General features: G+C 37.1%; 2 protein-coding genes across 2 annotated transcripts; one reads left to right on the top strand and one right to left on the bottom strand.

Annotated features, from left to right (window-relative positions):
• Nucleotides 1-9,559: 9,559 nt before the first annotated feature.
• Nucleotides 9,560-12,822, top strand: LOC122023486 (disease resistance protein RPS2-like). Its single transcript, XM_042581610.1, has 2 exons — nt 9,560-11,051; nt 11,154-12,822. The coding sequence occupies exons 1-2, from the start codon at nt 9,746-9,748 to the stop codon at nt 12,692-12,694; spliced, it is 2,847 nt and encodes a 948-aa protein (XP_042437544.1). The 5' UTR covers nt 9,560-9,745; the 3' UTR covers nt 12,695-12,822.
• Nucleotides 12,823-12,873: 51 nt separating this feature from the next.
• Nucleotides 12,874-15,357, bottom strand: LOC122023487 (calcium load-activated calcium channel-like). The gene is made up of 2 exons (XM_042581611.1): nt 14,624-15,357; nt 12,874-13,168 (listed from the first exon to the last, which is right to left on the bottom strand). Exon 1 carries the CDS (start codon nt 15,250-15,252, stop codon nt 14,644-14,646), a length of 609 nt encoding a protein of 202 aa, XP_042437545.1. The 5' UTR covers nt 15,253-15,357; the 3' UTR covers nt 12,874-13,168; nt 14,624-14,643.
• Nucleotides 15,358-17,148: the final 1,791 nt, after the last annotated feature.

The following is a 17,148-nucleotide window of genomic DNA, read 5'->3' as shown; positions in this document are numbered from 1 at the left end:
GATATGGTCAGGATTTTCATACTTAGTGGCATGCACCATCTCTCATGATTGCATGCTAAGCGATTGTCGGCTCCATTATTATTGAGCACATCGCCAGTTACATGGATCTGCACACACAACCACTCATGGGTTAGTGAATTTTATTCAAGCAGGGTGTGTTGCAGCAGGTTGCTCTATTAGTGCTCCGCTGGTCCACTCATGGGTATGTGACGTAGCGTGGTAGCAGGACAGGGATTCCTCCTCTGGACTATCTCAGGGAGATGAGAGCATTGAGCTCCCTCACTTATGATTTGGGGTAGGAGGATAGGTGTACTCTGACAGCATCCTGTCCACTTGGTCACTCAGGAGCAGTGATGGCAGAGTGCATAGTTATCACAGCCCTACCCACTCGGTCTCACCATCGTATGTGAGATGGCTGACTGGCGTCAGGGGTGACGAGGACATGTCATTTACATCATATGCATGATTGCATTTATTGTTTGTGTTTGCTACACTTTGTTTACTACATATTTGATGGATGCATATGATTGACATGCATACAGGAGATATGACATTTTTGGTCTGACGACCTTATTATTCTGATAGGAGATCCTGGTGAGTACAGCTTCTCCCATTTCCTTCAGTTTTGCATTTTCCATTATTATTCCAGGAGACTGTACGCATAATTGTTACTATTAGTTATTTCCTACTATGCATGTCGGCTTGGTATCCGCTGAGTGTTGGACTCACCCCGTTGATATATTTTCTATTTCAGGTTGAAGCTGTCAGGAGGTTCCAGTCGCTAGTCCCCCACTAGGTGTCGAGGTGGTTTTATATTATCGGACTTGTGTCTCCTTGTTAGTGAACTACATACTTGTGATGTATGTATTTTGCACTTTGGATTTTATATCGTGCTTCAGGTATGATGCCCATGTTTCCGCTGCAAAGGTTTTCCATTGTGTTATATTTTCCTTGTTGTAGTGGAGTAGGTTTTTACCATTATAATTGTGTGGTTGTGTCAGCCAAAGACTGAATTATATATACTGCGTGGAATGCTTATCTTATTTCATTATATATGTTTCGGTCGTGTTGGTCGAGGTTTGTGAGCCCTGAGGGCTTTGTAGTGAGTTTCAGATTGTCACTTGTACAGGGGAGATGCTACCGAAATTTCCTCTGGCAGGGACTCCCCCGGGGTGTGACAATCCTGATTAATGCTCTCAATATTTTTTTTGATTAAATTATTATGAGTCATTTTGCTATTAATTGTACAGAAATTTTTATTTTCTCATTGTAAAGTTATCTTATTATCTAATTATGGGTTGTTATAAATATTATCATACTTTCTTCTTCCAATTTAAAAGGGAGTACATGATATTGGTAAACTTATGAATGTTAAGTAGATTATGTCCTTACATTTTTTGCTCATTTCTCTTTATTTCCCTTGGTTCTAGTTTATTTATCATTATAGGTTTTCACTTTAGCATCTTAAATTACTACTCTGTAGAGTGAGTTCTTACCATTATTGTTTGTTAGAATGATCTACTTATATGAGACTGTTAGAATTTAAGTAATTATCTTTCTGGTTACAAATGATTTGTTTTATTTGTTTATTTTTATGCAGGAAAAGACTATTTGATGGGGAAGAAAGCTTTTGCGGACAAAGAAGATGAGTTGTATCTTAGTTCTTTTTTTAATTTAAATCCCTGTTTAACTTCTTGGATTGTTAGACTTGTATAACTTTTGGAGTGTGGAACGTGTATAATATTTTGGAGTAGCTTTAAGAAGAAAGATCTTGTATAACTTGTTGAGACCTTTGAATTTATTGTATTATGATTTGATTTCAATTATTAATAGGTGTATGTGAAATAGGATGTGATAATATTAATTAGGATGTGTTGAATGTATATAATGTGTTGTTTGAATTTGTTGTATATATGTATGTATGGATTGAAATGTAGAAATAAATTCTTGCTGAAATTTTTTTTTTATTTAGGGACGAATTTGGTAACGAAAATAATTTGTAGCAAACTTATTGTAATTACTGTGCATCGATAATTTCGTGACAAAATCATTTTCGTTCCAAATTTCGTTGCAGAATCTAGGATGAATCCACGTATTCGTCCCAGATTCTGGGATGAAATATGGGACGAAGGATTATTTGTTGCAAATTAAATTAGTATTTTCGTTGCCAAATTCATCGCGAATTTTGCAACAAGAATAATATTCGTTGCAAAGGTTTGGTGAAAATTGGCGACGAATTTGGCAACGAAAATCTAGTTCGTTGCCAAATTTTGTCACCAAATTAGGGACAAAATTGGCAATAAAAATAAATTCGTCACCGATTTCGTCCCCAAATTCGTTGCTAAGTTTGTAACAAAGCAAATATTCGTTCCAAAATTGTATATGATACTGCGACAAATAAAGTTTTTGTTGCAAATTTGGCGACGAATTTGGAGATGAAAATATTATTCGTCACCAATTTCATCCCCAAATTTGTTGCCAAATTTGTAACAACAAAATATTCGTTCCAAAAGTTGGTGACAAGAGGTTTGGGATGAAAACTTTTTCGTCGCAGAATTCGTCCCAAAAAATTTTGGTATAAATTTTTTTTATAAATTCGTCCCAGATTTCATCTCAGAACACTGTATTTTTTGTAGTGAAGTGGATTAAAGTTAGAGTATTTGTGATTTAATTGCATTACCAAATATGCAAGAGTTGACAGGTCTGGAAGACCAGACAGCATGTTGAAATCCAGTTAGGTCTGTGGACCCAATAGCTAGTGTGAAGTCCAGATAGGTTCACGAGATTCAATATCTGGCGGGAAGTCCGATTGGATCTACGGGACCTGACAACTGGCTAAAATTCAGTTGGGTCTACGGACCTGACAACTAGTGGAAAGATCTGGTGAGTCAAATGTAAGTCAAGTGACTACAGTTGGTAAGTAAAAGATAAGCAATTGGAGGAGAGATTTAGTGAGGGCATGCTCTTGGTTGAGGGAATAGTAGGCGTCAATCTAACTTAGATCTATTTAGAAAACCTAAGCTGAGACCTTGACTAGATCCTAGTCTTGAGGAGACGGGATCTAAGTCATAACTTAATCACATTTTAATGTGCTAACTCTGTTTTACTGGGTAATTTTTATACCTAGACTAACTCTATTTTGTAGGGCAGAGAAGGCTGAAAAAATGGTCCAGGCGCCAGGACCAAGTTAGCCCACGAGTGCCTGGCCAAACACCCGGGTGATCAGGGCACCTAGAGTTGGTCCAGGCCCACAAAAATTACCCAGAAGATGAGTTGGAGTGCGATGACTAGACGAACTCACGTCAACGGTCTAGGTGCCCGGAGGGGGTTCAAGCACCCGAAGGTGGATAAACTTTAGGGATGAAGTTTTAACGAGAGCTAGTCACGTCAGCACCATCCAAGCACCCAAGAGAGACTCCAGGCACTCGAAATGGGCCTATATAAAGGCCTTCGACTAGCAGCTTCAAAAATTCATCTGCTACAACATTCATATTCGCGAGCTGGTCCAAAAAGGCTCCGACGACATCGAAAGGCTGCTCCGAAGTTCGAAGAATGAAAGATTTCAAATTTTCTTTCTATTTGTCAATAACAATTAATTTTAGTTCTTGTACTCAATTTGTAATCCATTTTGAATTGATAGTGATTGTCCATCGAAAGCACTCTCATGTGCAGGCCTTGGAGTAGGAGTCGTTGAAGGCTCCAAACCAAGTAAAAAAATATTTGTATTAGCGTTTGTGCTTTTGTGTTTTTCTTTCCGCTACATACTTTCAATTTCTAGAAAGCAACAATTATCATTCCCCCCCCCCCCCCCCCCCTCTAACATCTTCCGATCCAACATCATCCCTCAACGAAAATGAATAAGCATACATGGTAAGAGAGTTTAAATTTTTTTTTTTAATTCTAACAATTTTGATAAGAAGAAACTTCTATGAAGAAAAAGGAAAGTTAGATGTTACAACTACAATGAAAAAAGACATATCAACGACAACTGGTCCAAACTAAAAGGTAAGGGAAAAGAAAAGAGCAAAGAGCCAAGAAAGTCCAAGCATAAAAATCTCAAGGCAATTTAGAGAGACTCATCTTCAGAAGAGTCTGAGTTCGAGGAATACACTGGACTAGCATTAACAGTCAACCACCTACCTGAAAACAACAAAAGCTCTTCGAAGAAAAGCATTGATAAAGGGGATCGGAAGCCACTTCAGAGGTAAGTATCAATGAAGGAGAAGCATCACACTATGAGTTTAAAATGATAAGTGAGATATGTCTTTTATCTCTTGACCAATTATAAGATGATATTAAAATGATGTCTAAGTTATTATAAAAATTAAGAACCAAATACATAGAATTAAAAAATGAACATTTATTTAAAAATTTAGCTAGCAAATGCATGTCCACTAACATAATTTGATAAACTTAAAATGTAAAATGTAAAATTAAAACAACAAATAGAAATATTAAAATCTGAAATCAAATATGTATGTTCAAATTCATATACTTCATAAATTAACTTTAAATATTAGAGGTCTTAATTGGTATTTAGAAATTATAAGGGTAAAATTATAAAAATGTTAAAATATGATATTCCATAAAAATGCTTGAAAAATCATTAGCTAGAAATTTATCTTGAGTTCCAAAAATATGTTTAGCCTATTAAATTATCTTTATTTGCATGCTAGAAATTAATTTACTTTAATTTTTAATATTATTGGTAAAATTATTTTTGTAAACTTTATGTTTAATTTTCATTAGATTTAAATTTTTTGTGATAAAAAAATATGTTATCTGTTAGCAGAAAAAAAATAAAAAAATTTTACTTTTAAATAATATTTTATGATTTTTTTAACGAAAACTAAAATTTTTATATAAATAACTTTATATTTTCAAAGTTCACAAAAATTAACAAATTATTTTGACATTGAAATATATTTTTAAGTATTTAATTTTAAAAGTAACTATTTCTATATAGAATATTTATTTTGGCTATAAAAAAGATAGATTTTCATGAAAAAATAGTTTCTATATGAAGTCTTAGCATTCCACAAATTGACAAAAAATTTCAGAATTTTTGACAATATGAAAATATTTTTTAGATTTTATTTGGAAAATTTGACTTATTAGAAAATAGTCTATTTACAATATAATTATTTGAAAAATATACAAATTTTGTCTCACATATTAGTTCAGATCCTCTATTCCAACGATCATATGTTCCCATATCCCCTCGTTAATAGGACGGGTTAGATCACATCTCAAAAATACAGTACACATCACGAGGATATTATACACATCTCGAAGATATCATGACCATCCGATCGACGAGGGGACACGGGGGCACCTGATCATTGGGATAGAGGATCTAAACTCCTCACATATGTACACACCTTAGAAGTTCTTTGCAAATTTTTCTCTGCTATTTTTCATTATTATTTATATTTTTAATGTGATCAAAAGAGATTAAGAGTGTTAAGTAAAGGAGATGACTTAATTGAAAATTTTGATTTTATAATTTTTTATATAATTATTCTTTTCATATATAATTTATTATTTTAATTCTCTGACCTTAACTCGGATTAATGCACGTCAAAAAGGGATAGATTGTTAGTTTTGATGTTGATCAACTAAGTTAAGTTGGACTCTGTGTATTTGATGTCTTATGTTTGAGTGTGAAAAAACTTAGAAATATAAGAAGTCGAGCGGAAGATATATGCAGCGAACAAAAATGATGGTACGGGATGAGAGTTGACTGGTTTAGTATATCCGAGAGATAAAGTGCTGTGAAAAGTACACTAGTGGAGCGAGAATGACACACGTCGTGCATCCGAGAGACGAGAAGCCGAGAGGAACTCTGTTTGTGGAGAAGATCAGAGTTGAGTTCAGATGAACTCAACTCCAGAGGACTAGAACATCACCCAAATGAATTGATCAAAGAATAGCCAACTTCTGAGGTTGACCATTCAAGGCGCCTGGAAACACCTGGAATGTTTCCAAGCGCCCTGAAGGCTCAAGGGGGCCTCAGTTTGCTTGAGGCACCTCGGATGAACATGAGCTGAGATGTCTTAGATGGATCTCATGCATCTCATATGCAGGAAGTAACCATTGCAGGGCGGATAAGCAATTACCGCCACAATAGCATACTTGAGGTGCCTCAGATGAACTAAGGCGCATCACGTCCGAAAGATCAACGAACGAGCCATTGAGTGTGGATCAAACTTCAACCACATGGAAGCGCCTCAAACCCAACCAAGGTGCCTAGAGTCGCTATGTCAATAAAACGTGCATTTCAACCAGTATGCTATAAATACATACCTTGTCCTCTAAGTTTAAAGAACACACTCGTTCTTAACCTATGTATTTCATTTCCTGCTCTCAACTATTGTAAGAGGTTTCTCTACATCCAATTTTTTTCAAATAAGGAGATCTTTAATGAGATGTCATTATCTTGGATTAACAACCTCCCTCATTGTTAGGGCCAACTCAATTCATAGTCTATTAAGGCCTATGCCTAGGGCCCCTATTATATTATGGACCATCAAATTATATATATATACATATATATTATTATTATTATTAATTTGGATATTAAATATTTAAAATTATGGCTAAATTATATTTGCTCAATAATTTTTAATTTTTATATTTAACTAATAATTTTTATTTTTTTATAGATTAAAGTTAAATTTGATATTTTTTATTTTTTTTACTCGTATTAGATTTGATTGATAATTTTAAATTTTTAATATTAAAGTTAGATTTGGTTGGTAATTTATTTTTATTTTTTAATTAAAATTTAACTCGTGATTTTAATTTTTTTACTGATAAAAATTTAATTTAATAATTAAAATTAAATTTGGTTATAAATTAAAAATACTTATTGGTTATACTTAATTAATATTTTTTTATTAAAATACTTTTGAAAATCTTTCAAATGCATATTTAATATTGTACTATTATTTCTTTCTAAATTTTATTTTTCTTTCTTTCTACTCCTTTATTATCATTTTTTACCATTATTATTGTATCCTTACTTTTCGACGACGAGTTATTATGCACACTTTTTTTTAATAATTTGCCGTCAATATTTACTAACTAAATATTTTTAACTAAATAAATTTAATTAATGATTTATCAAGGTTAAAATTGATAAAAGGCAACTTGGTTTAGGAATGTCCTGTCAACGTGGGATCCTAAGGAAGAGTCTATTTTACGCATTGCCTATATCTACTAAACTATTACTGGAACCTATTACATCTAGGTCACACAATAATAATTTTTACCACTATGTCCCGACTAAGTTAAAATTAATTGATAATTTTTTAAAAAAAATAGCAATTAAAATGTATGTTAATAGTATTATAATAATTTATTACTTATTGTCAAATTAGTTAACATAAAATATTTTTTATTTTTTATAAGTTTTACTAATAAAAAAGTTAGGTTTGTCACAAGATAAAGTTATCGCTACATGACCTAGTTGGTCACTCCTTCCGATTACATAAATAATCATTGGCAATGTATAAAACTGTCCTTTTAAATTTTACTAATATAATTAAATGTTTCTAATAATATTTTTAATATTTATTTTTTAAAAAATATTATGACCTTATTTTTTTTAACCTAGGGCCTCAAGAATGGTTGAGACGACACTACTCATTGTAAACTAAGTAAACCCAAAGTCCTTACTTTCTTTTTATGTTATTTTTATATAACCTGTAGTTGTACTTGCTAAGTAGAATGCAAGAGATTTGAATTTAAATTTGCAAGTTATTCATTCCCTCTAGCCGGTCCAATGATTCTAATAGTTACATCGTAGTAGGGAAAACATCACATCGTCGTATCTCCGTCATATTATATAATCATGTCACCCACATTATGTATTTGTAGAAGATCATGTGGGATCACGTTATGTTAATCATATTACTTCACGTGTTTGGCAATCCACGCACTACCTCATAATATTGAGATAGTTGGGCCTAGGGTTGCAAACAAATTGAGTCGGCTCGTGAGCTTTTTGAGTCGGCTCGAAAAATATTCAATTCATATTCGAATTTATCGAATTCGAGCTGAACTCGAACATGTTCAAACTTTTTTTAAGCCAAACTCGAGCTCAAATTATATTGTTCGATAGTTTACAAATCGCTTGCGAGCCTTAATATTTTATTAATATAAGTTAAATATATATTAAATAAATAAATTTCGAATCTTTCGAGTACCTATTTTCGAGCAATAATTTGAATAGTTCACGAACATGTTCGAATCTTTCGAGCCAAACTTGAACTGAGTCCTAATTCAAACCAAACTTGAATACAAAATTTTGAATTTTTCGAGCTTCGAATCGAACTTAAACTCGAATATAGAAATTTCGAGCCGAATTCGAGTCTTACATTTTTCAGCATATTCGGCTCGATTCGATTCGTCTACACTCCTAGTTGGGTCGAAAGTCGTGACATGTTAAGCAAAGGAGCATCGAATCAGTAGGGCTGAAAGGGACACTAAATCTGCAAAGCCGAAAGGAATGAATCGAATGTCTGTCGGTGAGAGTATCTAGTAATAGGAGTATCATGTCGGTGGAGTTGAATATCCGATTGACTGGAGTATCTAGTTGGTGGAGCAGAATGTCTTGTCAACGAGACCGTAGGGAGAGTCAGATTGACAAGGCCGAGTGGGACACCGAATATGCGAGGCCGAAAGGAATGAATTGAATGTCTAGTCGGTGAGAGCATTCGGTCGATAGGAGTATTTCATTGGTGGAGCCAAATATCCGATTGACGGAAGTATCCAATCGGTGGAGCCAAAGTCCGATCAGTGGGAATATATATGAAGTCGAAATAATTAAGCGGAGTGGTCGGACTCGGATCAGTGGAACCAAGTCGACCAGGATGACAACGTTGAGTTGATGGAGCCATTTTCTCGGAGCTATGAAGCTGAAGGATGGAACAGCTCGTCTCGGATGTGCCGAGCGGGAGGATGATCTCGTTGACTTGACTTAACTTTGTCCTCTTCTCAATTTTGACTATTGATTTTTTTGGACACGTGACTTAGAAGACCATCCACATCATATAGCAATGTGAACTCAATATTGATTGGAATTATGATTCTATAAATATATGAATTAGCTTTTTTTTTCTACAAGAGTGTGCTCAACATGATTAAATCTTTAATCCTTTGATGATGATGAGATTACAGATGCCATTATATACCAAATCATGGTTAACAGTTCCTCGACAATGAGGTTTACACAATCTCTCAAATTAAAAAACAGAGATGATGAGATTACAGATGTTATTATTACCAAATTATGGTTAACACTTCCTCAACAATGACTTGCACAATCTCTCAAATTAAAAAACACTATGACTTGTGCTTTACAGGTTGAGCATTATTTCATAAACAATTGTGTTTTATTTAAGCTGTAAACATAATTTACATCTTTGATTTTTAATCTTTTATATTGTATATTTTAATTTGATAATAATAATAATAATAATAATAATTATTATTATTATTATTATTATTATTATTATTATTATTATTATTATTATTATTCTGCGCGCAGACAATCACCCCTGCTATGTCGTCGCCCACTACACTACGACGCTTGGTTGATATTGGCAGTCAAAGTCAACCCTTTGCCCCCGTGCGCCTCCACCCCTGGATCCGACCTCAGATTGCTGCTTTATCTCTGCTCCTTGAATCAATGTTGATTTCTGCAGGCAGAATCTAGTTACCGAGCTAATTGGATGTCGCCATGGACGATGTGTCGCGAGCTTCCAACGACACCATCTTCCACAGGGCGAGGCAGCTCAAAGCAGAGCGATCCAAACGCGGCGGCCGCAAAGCCAAGAAATGGTTCTGCAAGATCGTCCCCAGCATCGAAGGATGCGCCAAGCCACCCGACGCCGATCCCCCTATGAGCTTCCTCGACGGCCCCAGCCGCCAGCAGCAGCAACAGCAGCAGAAGAAGAAGCGGTCTTCCCGCGGCGGTTGCAGCTGCTGCTGCCTCAGTAGTTGCCTCTGCGGCGGCAAGGCCGACGAGAGGACGCCCAGGACGTCCAAGAAGCAGATTCCGGCGGCGGAGATCCGTCTCAGAGAAGCCGGCGCTGTGTTTGACGAATTGCCTACAAGGAACACTAGAGACGCCGTCAATGTGGTTGTCAATGAGGTGGTGACGGCTCGAAGGAGCAAGCCTGCCGACCATGTGTTCGACGCTTTGTCTCCAAAAAAACCGGTAGAGGAAAACACTAACTTGGCTGAAAGATTACCTCCCCCGAGTAAAGGACATGTCTCCGCGGCCTCCATGGTTCTTCCTGAACGATTACCCCCTGGTCCTGCTAGGGATTTGCCAGTGCCGAATCCCATTATGGGACAGGAGGTGTGCCTCAAGACGGCCCTCAGTTACCTCACGGATGATGCAATAGGCATTATGGGGATATATGGCACAGGGGGTGTCGGCAAGACCACCCTCTTGAGGAGCATCAACAACAAGTTCTGTGGCAATGCTGCGAGAACCGAATTCGATCATGTGATACTTGTCGCAGTCGGTAAAGATCCTGATGTCAAGAAGCTTCAAAGAGATATCGCCTATGAGGTTGGGCTACTTCTGATGGATGATGAGAGTGAAGTCACGCGAGCTGCAGCCATCTTCGACTTCTTGAAGACAAAGAACTTCTTGTTGTTGTTGGACGACCTTTGGGGGCCTCTACAACTAGCAAAGGTTGGAATTCCACATCCCTTGAGTGACGGATACAAACAGAAGGTCATAATTTCGTCGCGGTTGATGGATGTTTCAGGCAAAATGCAAGCTCACAAGTTCCTTATATTAGAATGCTTGAAGTGGGAGGAGGCTTGGAATTTATTCAGTTCAAAAGTTGGAGAGGAGAATTTGGCAGATCAAAGAATTAGAAGCATTGCAGTGGCCCTTGCCAAGGAATGTGGTGGCTTGCCACTTGCCCTTGTCGCCATGGGATCAGCAATGTCGACAAAGAAGACACCAGAGGAGTGGCAAAAGGCTGTCTCATTGCTTAAGACTGCGCCGCCGCTCCACGAGATTTCAGGTACGGAGGACGAATCTCATTTCCTTCTCAATGTTAACTACCAAATTTTACGAGATCATAGGATGAGAGAGTGCTTTACATCTTGTTCTTTGTGGCCTGAAGGCTATCAGATGCTGAAGGAAAATCTCATCAGGTCTTGGATGGGGCTGGGTTCAATCACTGATTTTGATGACATCAACGAAGCTTATAATATCGGATACTCCATAATCGAAAGTCTCAAGGCTGTGTCATTGATGGAGAACAGTGAGAAGAGCTATCGTCGAATGGAAATGCATGATGTTATCCGAGAGATGGCCTTATGGACTGCCTCCGGCAAAGAGAGCAACAAGAATAAGTGGTTGGTGGGAGCAAAACCTAGCGAAACTAGATCAGATGAATGGAGCAAGGCAGAGAGGATATCCCTCATGTTCAATGAAATTGAGGCCCTACCTGATTCATGCTATTGTCCTAATCTTCAATCTTTGATCCTTCGAGGAAACAAGCGTCTTATGAAGATCCCCAACGGACTCTTTCCTTGCATGGTACTCCTGCGGTTCTTAGACCTATCTCATACTGGTATCGTAGAGCTCCCGAACGAGGTTGGCACATTGATTAACTTGCAGTTTCTCAATCTTTCATACACAAAGATCGCATGCCTCCCTAAAGAGATGAAAGAGTTAACAACTTTGAAGTACTTGGAGCTGGAGGGAACAAGGGAACTCAGGAAGATTCCTGACGGCGTGATCTCGAGTCTTGAAATGCTGAAGGAGCTGAACTTATACATGAGTGGTTTCGCAAATTGGAGTTGGCTTTCGGTGTGCAGCCGTGACAGTATAAGGTTCGAAGAATTGGTATCCTTGCAAAGGCTAAGATCAGTCGGTTTTACTGTAAGAAGCATTCAATGTCTCCTGAGGCTCTTCAGCATACTCCGGGTTTTGACACACTCCCTCACTATCAGAGAGCTGCGAGGCTTGATCTCTCTTCGTCTTTTGCCAGGTCTGCTTAGTAAAAACAAAATGGGGAGACTCAAGAATCTTACGATCGAATTCAGCCAAGGCTTGAAGGAATTGGTGATGGGCGAGGAGGCTAAAACCCTGAATTGGCGACTCTATCAGCTCGAGGTCTTCAATTTGGTCTGCCTGCCAGAGCTAGAAAGGGTCATCTGGAGAGGTGTGGCAGCTCATGTTTGCCTTCCTAACCTTCGTTTTCTATCATTGTTCTACTGCAACAGCCTCAGGAACATCGCATGGGTAGCACACCTGCCACTCCTCCAAGAACTATACATACAGAATTGCAACGAAATGGAACAAGTAATTGCAGACGAACCACCAACAGCCTCGTCCGAGAAAGAAGAAAAGCCCGCAACCTCATTTCCAAATCTGAAGTACATCTTTCTCCGCGACCTGAAGAGTTTGGTTAAAATAGATGATCAAGTGTTGGAATTTCCATGCCTAGAGAGGATCCTCGTGCACAACTGCATCGAGCTGAAGCAACTTCCATTGGGTGCGACGAGTGCCCAAAAGCTGAGGATAATATTTGGGGAGAGGAATTGGTGGGAAAGTTTGGAGTGGGGAGATCATAGCATCAAGCCTATATTCACTACTTGTTTCAGAGAAATTCCAGCAGGTTATGAACCAAGCATGAAGATACTGGAAGGCCTTTGAAAATAGTTGAAATGTGCATTCTGATGCTTCTACTTATTTTATTTGTAAGAACATGTAGAAAAATGTTGCATTCATGGCCTCCAGTCATTTTGGAGCTTGCCAGAGTTTGAACTTTTGGTTTACGTCAAGATCAAATTCTGAACAACTCTCGATTGATAGCCCAACAAAAAGAGCAGTAATTTGCACGACCAACAAAACGAGCAAGGGCATAATAGGTGGATAATTTTAAACAGTACAAGAGTTTGCTAGCCCTATCGTTCTTATTATCTAAATAATCAAAAATGCGTTTTTTACTGTTACCAACAGGACAACGCTTAACATGTGAGAGAAAACTGAGAAATGATCGACAATCGAAGTCGTCAGGCAGCAACAAAACTGCTCGTGGAACGTTTTAAGTTAAAATTTTATTCTGAGGACCATTCACGTATTCTGGGACCTTATCCTGATCTGCCCTCTTTGAGATTACACAGTGCGCTGCAAAACCACAGAAATATTAGCCAACCCTGAAATATATACTAGAAAGATTTTGCAATAGTTATGCAAGAAGACTTATGATAACAATGATCGAAGAAGACCATCTATCTGCACGAGTTAGGAGTTATGAAACAATGATAGCCCTTGGCATCATTTAATATAGAAAAACCCCTTCACATTGGGATGCAGGTGACATCAAGCTCTGAAGCATATGCACAATTGTGAAATATGCCAGCAATTTTAGTGGAACGAAGATATAGCAAACAGTTATAGACTCTATTTTAATTTCAGAATGACACAACTTACTCGAAACATTATTGTATTGGGAGACCTATGATAACAATGATAGAAGAAGACCATCTATCTGAGTTAGGAGTTATGAAGCAGTGATCGCCCTTGGCATCATTCAATATAGAAAAACCCCTTCACATGGGGATGCAGCTGACATCAAGTTATGAAGCATACGCACAATTGTGAAATATGCCGGGAATTTCAGTGGGCCCAAGATATATTTTAATTTCAGAATCGACGCAACTTACTCAAGACATCATCGCACTGTTGTGAATACAAATTATTCACAAGAATATTAAAGGAAGTTTAGTAGATTAAAAATAAGCTAAGATAGACACTATGCACTTCCTCGTAACATTTTCTATCTTCTCAAACCTTGTCTAGCACTAAGTGTGTGTGTCTACATGTATAAAATTTGTGTGGCTATCTAGGACTGGAATATTGCATGGATACAAAACCATTCTTGGACAAATACTACCAATTATTCTTGAATAAAATAATAAAATATAAAAACCTATAATGTCAAGTTGCGTGTTTTCATACTATGCTTGGTCACCAAATAAAAACAGCCTGTATGTATAAATTTGACCACAATTTTAACTATGGCCTGCATAATGCAAACCCTCTTCATCTAACTTTAGATGCTCCAAATTATAGGTTGATCTAGTGTTCTCTAATACTACTAGATCAACCAAATTAATGTGAAAAATGGAATATCATTGATTTGTTCACAACATATATAGATTGGTTAGGGACTGCCCCTATCTAATTTAAGTGATTCACATGGAACCATGTGGAAATATCTTGATGTGGCAGTTGCCATTAGAAAGAATTGCAGCAAAGTTTGCTAATATACTGGTAGACTGTTTGACAAGCTAACAAGATGGAGACACTACTGCCAGACTTGCTTGGAGCCAAAAGCAATGATGATTGAAACGGACACATGATACTTTTAATCAATTCTTTTATTACGAGTTAGAAAATCTTGAGATAGGCAAACAAAGTTTATTCAGGAAAAATGATTTCATCATGACACCCAAAGAGATATTGCATAGCATTTTAAAATTATCACACAAGATAAGAGCAATCAAATTCAAACATAAAAACATATACAAAAGGGAGTAAATTCAACGAATCTAATGCCCTAAAAATCCAGATCCGCACCTCTATCGCATTAGAGCGGCTCAGTTAGTCTTGGGATCTGGCATAGGGAATAGTCCAGCCCCAGCCGCCCCTCTCGGGGGTGCGAACCCGAGGAGCTTCTGTAGATTGGTCCGTATGCTGATGGAGCAGAGGAAGTAAAGGAAGACCATGGAGCAATCGGAGGGATCCGTTCCTGGCAGTCCACGATGGCTCATCTTGAGGACCAGAGGGATGGGCCTGAACGGGAGTTTGGCCACGACGCGACCCTCGAAAAGGGAGTTGAGAATACCGAACACAATGAATAGGACGGCAGCGACCACCCCGCCGGACTTGAACTTGGACAGAGAGAGGTCGCGTGTGGCGTCCTTGAGGCTGGTCTCCACTCGGTCCATCTTCTTAGCTCGGGACGAGGCGGAAGACGCAGAGGAAGCAGAGGATGCCGGCTTCTTGGAGGCATAAGGGGCAGACACGGACTTCATAGAATCGAGCTTCTTCGAGGCCTTGTCGATGGAGGAGCGGAGGGACTTGTAGTTGGAGGTGCGGTAGATGAGGACCCAAGAGATTAACTCGCAGATGAAGGCGGTGCCGATGGAGATGCCCACCACCGCCAGGCCATCGCCATATCTGAATGCAGGAAAGAAGGACGACATGGTCCGTCGCCGCCCACCGCCGCCGCTGCGATGAGGGTTGCGGTGGGAGGAAAGGAGGTGGAGATCTGGGCCGACTTGGGCAGCAAGCGAGGTCTTAATTATAAAATTATTGGGAAGAAAAAGGGAGAACGAGTCGCATCGAGATGAAGGGCATATAAGTCAAATCCCAATATGGGACTCCCTGTTTCTCCATGACAGGAAAGCAGCAATTCCGACCAATGATTGATAATTGACCGAGCCATTGTAGAAGTTCTCTTATAGTAAAAAAATGGATCATCCATTCATTGCCCCCGAGTTATGATCCAGTGATAAAAATATTTTCCTTATTATCCATTTGCAATTTTTGAATTTATCCAATAGTCAATACGAAATTTCTATGGGATAGAGTTCAGGGCCGATCTTAAAATGGTAAAAAAAAAAATTAACATTTAAAAAATAACTGTTTATTTTAGACAAGTACTTATTATAAAATGAGCTCTAAATCAGCATTTAATATAAAATGCCTATTTTAACTTTAAACTCTAAATTAGAATTTAAATAACTATTTTTTAGAACCTTTAAAATTTATAAACTTTGCATTTCACCTTCAAAAATCATACATCAAATTTTTAAATATCATATTTGACAATTTTAATACATCACACTCCAAAATCAAATTTATTCAATATTAAAACATGATTCTTCAAATAAATAATCTGAAATTTAAAAAAAAATCAAATATCATCGAAAATCAATTTTCACAATCCAAATTCTAAAAAACCTACTTTTGAATTGCAGCAGCTAAAATAAGGTTGACCTCGAAAAAAAATTCATTATTGATGCTCGGTTCGAGTTGAAACTGACAATTTCCGGAGCAAAGCGTCAATATATACACAATAGCACAACATAACTAAACTAATCAATAATCAACAAAGCTCATAAGTTTGAACCAAAATCAAAGAACAAACTCGGATATTTCTCACCTCACAAAATAGGCTTGGAATTTTACGGCCTAAAAGCGAAAATCAACCCAAAACCTTGTAAAAGACACGGACCTAGGTTGCCTTGTGGTTAATTTTTAGTTTTCGGTGATTGAGAGCTTGAAGTGGCGATGAGAGTTTGAGAGATTTTGGGGATTTTTTTTTTCACTTATTGGTAGAGTAATGAGAAAAGAAAATTTCCAACTTATTTTTATTAGTCTTTACTAAAAAAAATTTTAAAAATTAAAAAAAAATTGAGGCCAGACAGAGGTGGGGCCCTATGTGATGACTCCACCATCCTAAGGTAAGCTCCAATCAAGTTAGTCATCTCCCAATGAATGAAGATAAAAGTGCTTGGACACCTAAGGTTTCAAAGTAGTAATCATATCTAGTAAAATTAAAACGTTACATTAGAAGTCACTATGCTTCTTAGATTTACTTAGTAGGTAGAATATAAGGTTAAATCGTGTATTCTATGATTAATCATGTTATAAAGTTTAGATATCTGTATAAAAAAAATGGATAACACACCATTAAAAAATGATTTGTGTCTTTTACGAGTTAGAATTTAAATGTCTTTTACGAGTTAGAATTTGAGTATATTTAAATACATGCTTAATTGTTTTTTTTTTGATAATTTTTTATTAATACTATTTTTAGTCACTTCTTTCTCTTTGGAACGATGAGTTTTTTTTTTTTTTTTTCAGGTATTCTTATGTGAATCAACAAGAATTAGATGGTCACTTTTGGTATTTGTTTGCGAATTAACATATAATTGATAACCACTTTCAATATTCATACATAAATCAATGAATTCAATAATTATTCATTATGTCAAATAGGCTTAAGATTTGAATCTCACCTAGGACACATTACACCTGGGGAGTTTGAAAAACTTATGACGTTAGACTACTCGTCAAGATCTATTTGCGCTTTC

The sequence above is a fragment of the Zingiber officinale genome, chromosome 9B (assembly GCF_018446385.1).
Source record: "Zingiber officinale cultivar Zhangliang chromosome 9B, Zo_v1.1, whole genome shotgun sequence".
NCBI lineage: Eukaryota > Viridiplantae > Streptophyta > Magnoliopsida > Zingiberales > Zingiberaceae > Zingiber > Zingiber officinale.
The sequence above is the reverse complement of the archived record's forward strand: the minus strand, read 5'-3'. Positions and strand labels throughout refer to the sequence as shown.

Coding starts and splice junctions, on each gene's coding strand:
- LOC122023486 (XM_042581610.1), top strand. CDS start 9,746: ATGGACGATGTGTCGCGAGCTTCCAACGACACCATCTTCCACAGGGCG. Junction 11,052..11,153: donor GCCGCTCCACGAGATTTCAG/GTACGGAGGACG, acceptor TGTGGCCTGAAG/GCTATCAGATGCTGAAGGAA.
- LOC122023487 (XM_042581611.1), bottom strand. CDS start 15,252: ATGTCGTCCTTCTTTCCTGCATTCAGATATGGCGATGGCCTGGCGGTG.